The following is a 5439-nucleotide window of genomic DNA, read 5'->3' as shown; positions in this document are numbered from 1 at the left end:
CCGCCCGCCTCGGCCTCCCAAAGTGCTGGGATTACAGGCGTGAGCCACCGCGCCCGGCCGGTAGTATTTTTTAAAACACTGTTATTCTCAAAGAACAGTGTCTCTAGAAGCTGAGGTTTATAAAAGTAGGACTAAATATGTCTATGTTCTCCTAAAATACATCTCGTTCATTTTAACCTCAAGGGAACCCCACAGTATTGCTTTCAAGCCTTAAGACTATCTGGTAGTGAGGTATAAATGAAAGAGCATGAGGTTAGAACTTGAAAAATTTAGATTAAATCCCAACTCTATCATTTAATAGCTGTGAAATCACAGCAAGTTTCTAAAGCTTTTGTTTCATCTTCCACAAAATAGAAAACAATACCTGCCCTACAAGTTTACTATGAGGATTAAACAAAGTAGCATCTGCAAAGTAATTAGCACAATGTATCACAAAAGCAGGCACTCAACAAATTTGTCACTAGCTCATTTCCTCTTGTATCCTATAGAACACAGATTTCAGCATGCTAACAAGATTAACCCCTATAATCTAAGAGGTTAGCTTCTAAAATGCTATATAAACTTTCCAAATGTATGCAGCTAAAAGTTATAATGGCAATCAACAGTCCCCAAATTATGAATTGTCTCTGAATGCAATATTGCTTCCATAACAACTTTTTCCAGACTATATTCACACACATTATTTCACTATTCCTCAAAATTTCAGTGAAAACGAGAGATTCCAGCATCCACACTAACAGGAAAATGGACATAATTCAAATAATATGAGACTAGAATTTGATATTGTTGTCCCATTACACTTTTTACTTTCTAAGGATTCTTTTTTTTTTGCTTTTTTTTTTTTTTGAGACAGAGTCTCACTGTCACCCAGGCTGAAGTGCAGTGGCACAATCTTGGCTCACTGCAACCTCTGTCTCCCGAATTCAAGCCATTCTCCTGCCTCAGCCTCCTGAGTAGCTGGGATTACAGGCATGCGCCACCACACCCCACTAATTTTTTTTGTATTTTTAGTAGAGACGGGATTTCACCATGTTGGCTACGCTGGTCTCAAACTCCTGACCTCGTGATCTGCCCTCTCTGGCCTCCCAAAGTGCTAAGATTACAGGCATGAGCCACTTGCGCCCAGCCTGATATATATTAAGATAAGCTACATGTCTTATGTTTTATAAATACTTTTGTGATCCTTTTGATTGAACCTTTAGAAACATCTGTATCAATAAATGATTTATACTTATAGACAAAATAGCCATAAAGTTTTTCCTTCTTAACTCTTGTCTCTTTTCTATCCATTTCATCCCGACCTGCCAACCCAGGTATCTAATACTTGGTGATCCTTCCTATTCCTTTCTTTATTTGCAAGAAAAGTGCTTTTCTAAAGCTAAAGAGCTCAGCTAGGTGTGGTGGTCCACGCCTGTCACCTCAGCACAGGGAGGCAGAGACAGGCGGACAGCTTGAGCCCAGGAGTTTAAGACCTGCCTAGGCAACACAGCAGGTCTCCAACCCTTCTTTTTTTTTTTTTTTTTTTTTTTGAGACGAAGTCTTACTCTGTTGCCCAGGCTGGAGTGCTGTGGCACAATCTCAGCTCACTGCAAACTCCACCTCCCAGGTTCAAGCTATTCTCCTGCCTCAGCCTCCTGAGTGGCTGGGATTACAGGCACCCACCACTGCGCCCAGCTAATTTTTGTTTTTTTAGTAGGGACAAGGTTTTGTCATGTTGGCCAGGCTGATCTCGAACTCCTGACCTCAGGTAATCCACGCAACTCGGCCTCCCGAAGTGTTGGGATTACAGGCGTGAGCCACCGTTCCTGGCCTGCGAGTTCCCATTAAAAAAAAAGAAAAAAAGTTAGTGAGCTCTAGGCTATAGAATTCTACTCTATGCTCACATCTCATAAAAGGAAGGTCTTGTTTATCCTTACACCTCTACCACCTACTGCCATACCAGCACATTGTAAATATGCAATAAAGGCCGGGCGCAGTGGCTCACGCCTGTAATCCCAGCACTTTGGGAAGTCGAGGCGGGCAGATCACGAGGTCAGGAGATTGAGACCATCCTGGCTAACATGGTGAAACCCTGTGTCTACTAAAAAATACAAAAAATTAGCCGGGCATGGTGGTGGACGCCTGTACTACCAGCTACTCGGGAGGCTGAGGCAGGAGGAGAATGGTGTGAACCCAGGAGACGGAGCTTGCAGTGAGCTGAGATCACACTGCTGCACTCCAGCCTGGGTGACAGAGCCAAGACTCCGTCTCAAAAAATAAATAAATAAAAATGCAATAAAATCTTGCTTACTCAACCCAAATGTCAACTGGAGAATGAATAACTAAAAAGTAGCATGTGATATATGATGGAACGTTATTTGCCAATAAAAAAAAATTGAAGTACTGGCCAGACGTGGTGGCTCACACCTGTAATCTCAACACTTTGGGAGGCTGAGGTGGGCGGATCACCTGAGGTCAGAAGTTTGAAACCAGCCTGAGCAACATGGTAAAACCTCATCTCTACTAAAAATACAAAAATTAGCCAGGAGTGGTGGCACCTGCATAGTCCCAGTTACTCGGGAGGCTAAGGCAGGAGAATCATTTGAACCTGGGAAGCTGTGATCATGCCACTGCACTCCAGCCTGGGCAACAAAACGAGACTCTGTCTCAAAAAAATTAAGTACTTATAGATGTTGCAATATGAATGAATCTTCAAAACATGTTCAGCGGAAGAAGCCAGCCCCAAAAGACCACATACTGTATGATGTCATTTGTATGTAACGCCCAGAACAGGCAAATCCACAGAATCAAAAGGCAGATTAGTGGTCTCCAGAGGCTGGAGAGACTGGGGGGAAACGGGGAGTGACTGCTCCTGAGTAGACGCCTTCTCTCTGGGGTGATAAAAATATCCCAGGCCAGGCCTGGTGCCTCACGCCTGCAATCCCACACTTTGGCAGGCTGAGGCAGGAGAATCACTTGATCCAGGAGACTGAGAGCAGCCTGGGTAACGCTGTGAGACCCCATGCCTACAAAAGCAAATTTAAAAATTAGCCGGGCATGGTGACGTGCACCTATATTCCCAGCTACTTGGGTGGCTGAGGTGAGAGGACTGTTTGAGCCCAGAAAGTTGAGGCTGCAGTGAACTATGATCACATCACTACCCTCCAGCCTGGGTAACAGACCAAGGCCCTGTCTCAAAAAAATAAAGGAAAAAATTCTAAAACTGGTCATGGTGATGGCTGCACAACTCTGTGACTAAACTAAAAACCACTGAATTGTATGCTGTAAATGATATGTCAGTTATAACTCAATAAAGCCGTTAAAAAAAAGAAAACAGTCTTGTTTTTGTTATAGCGTTCAAAGGAGATTCACAACTAGAAAGTACAGGCGCACAGTGAGATGACAGGCACGTTTACTAGCAGACACCCCTCCTCACCAACGTTGGTCCAGGCTGTTGGGTGGCTCCTTGACCATTCGCCTGTGCTAAATAGCCTGTGTGTTTCAGGGAGGAATGTGGAACAGGTAGCAAGTCACTGAACTGATTTCATATGAATAGATGAAGCAAAGGAATTTAAAGCATTGACTCCCCAGAAGAATTAAAAAAAAAAAAAGACTCCCCAGACTTTAAAGACCAAGAAATTTAGGTTTTCTCAGAGCTCATTCCACTGAAAAGACTGACTTCCTTTGCTCTATTCCTAGCTACAGTGATTGGCTGATTAGCTGACAGTATCACCTATTTGGTTATAACTTGTTCCTGATCCAAGTGATGCTGCTGAATTGGCACCACCATTTCTTCAATCTGAATTCTCTAAGAAATATTCAGAAACTAACAATGCCCTGTTTTGTTGATTGCTGAGTCATTTTCTGAGCTTATTTACTATAGTATGCAGAATAACGCCCCCTACAGATGGCCACACCCATTCCCTGGAGCCTGTGACTGTTTTACCACACATGGCAAAAGAGACTCTGCAGGCCAGGCACAGTGGCTCACGCCTGGTAATCCTAGCACTGTGGGAGGCCGAGGTAGGAAGACTGAGCTCAGGAGTCCAAGACCAGCCTGGGTAACAGAGCAAGACCCTTACTCTAAAAATAAAAATAAAAATAGTAAGCCAGGCATGGTGGTGGGCACCTGTAATCCCAGCCACTTGGGAGGCTGAGGCAGGGAAATCACTTGAACCCAAGAGGCAGAGGTTGCAGTGAACTGAGATCGCGCCATTGCACTCCAGCCTGGGCGACAGAGCGAGACTCTGTCTCAAAAATACAAATAAAAATAAAAATAGTAAAGAAGCTTTGCAGATATGATTAAATAAAGGATTTGAAGGACAGGAAGATTATTCCAGTTTATCTGGGTACACCTAATGTAATCACAAGAGTCCCTGTAAGTGAAAAGGGAGTAGGACATTCAGAATCTGCAGGAGATATGGCAGAAGCAATGGTCAGAGTGATGTAAGCACTGGCTGGTGCCAAGCGCTAAGCAATATGGGGACCCTCTAGAAGCTGGAAAAGGCAAGAAGACGGACTTTCCCCTGGACCCTCCAGCTCTGCCAACACCCTGATTTCAGTCCTCTGAGACCCATTTCAGATTTCTGATATCCAGAAATGTAAGATAATTTATTTGTATATTTGTATTATGGTAATTTGTTACAAATGCAACAGGAAACAAATATATATACTTGCTCTTATGATCAATATCAGCCCTGCAGGCACTTGTTTATTTGTGGGGTATTATTTGCTTTTATTGCTCAAGACAGAGCATTCACTTGGAATAACTATTAATTGTTTCAGAATAGATTTTTCCCTTTGGGCTGGGAAGCTCTAGAACTAACCAGTGGAAAATGAGTTTGATCAATGGCTAATGGTCAATATAGGTAAAGAAACATACAATTCTGTCACTGGGATTTTGAAACACAGATTTCATACTAATATTAACAACAGTAGCTTCAATTGTGTATAAGTGTTCTCTGACATGTTTTTATTATGGAAAGTTTTAGAAGGGTAGCAAGCTGAGACAGGGTAGGCAGTGTGGAATGGGGTCTTTCATTTAAGGTTTGGCAATAATTAGGAAATAGATACATTTCCAGAGATAAAGGAGCATAAGGTAGGCATAAATGGAAAAAGGTTCTCATTCAAGATATAACTAGTAATAGAATGGAGGAATGATATAGGGAGAAAAAACAGTAGAAAAAACGCACTAGACACGAGATGATGTGAAGATCAAAACACTGCCTAGAGCCCCAATTTTTCTATTTTATTAGTTTTATTTATTTATTTATTTATTTACTTATTTTTTATTTTTATTTTTATTTTTGAGACAGGGTCTGTCTCCGTTGCCCAGGCTGAAATGCAATGGCACGATCTTGGCTCACTGCATCCTCCGCCTCCCGAGTTCAAGCAATTCTCCTGCCTCAGCCTCCCAAGTGGCTGGGATTACAGGCATGTGCCATCACGCCCGGCTAATTC

General features: G+C 42.7%; 1 protein-coding gene across 1 annotated transcript in view; it reads right to left on the bottom strand.

Annotated features, from left to right (window-relative positions):
• The window catches only part of PCYT1A (phosphate cytidylyltransferase 1, choline, alpha), a 30265-nt gene extending 26812 nt beyond the window's left edge, over window positions 1-3453 (bottom strand). Inside the window, exon 1 of the mRNA XM_025377396.1 lies at window positions 3420-3453. Coding sequence (XP_025233181.1) covers window positions 3420-3453 — 34 coding nt within the window. The remainder of the gene's footprint in view (window positions 1-3419) is intronic.
• Window positions 3454-5439: the final 1986 nt, after the last annotated feature.

The sequence above is a fragment of the Theropithecus gelada genome, chromosome 2 (assembly GCF_003255815.1).
Source record: "Theropithecus gelada isolate Dixy chromosome 2, Tgel_1.0, whole genome shotgun sequence".
Classification (NCBI taxonomy): Eukaryota; Metazoa; Chordata; class Mammalia; order Primates; family Cercopithecidae; genus Theropithecus; species Theropithecus gelada.
Note: the sequence above shows the minus strand (reverse complement) of the source record. Positions and strands in the feature narration are given on the sequence as shown.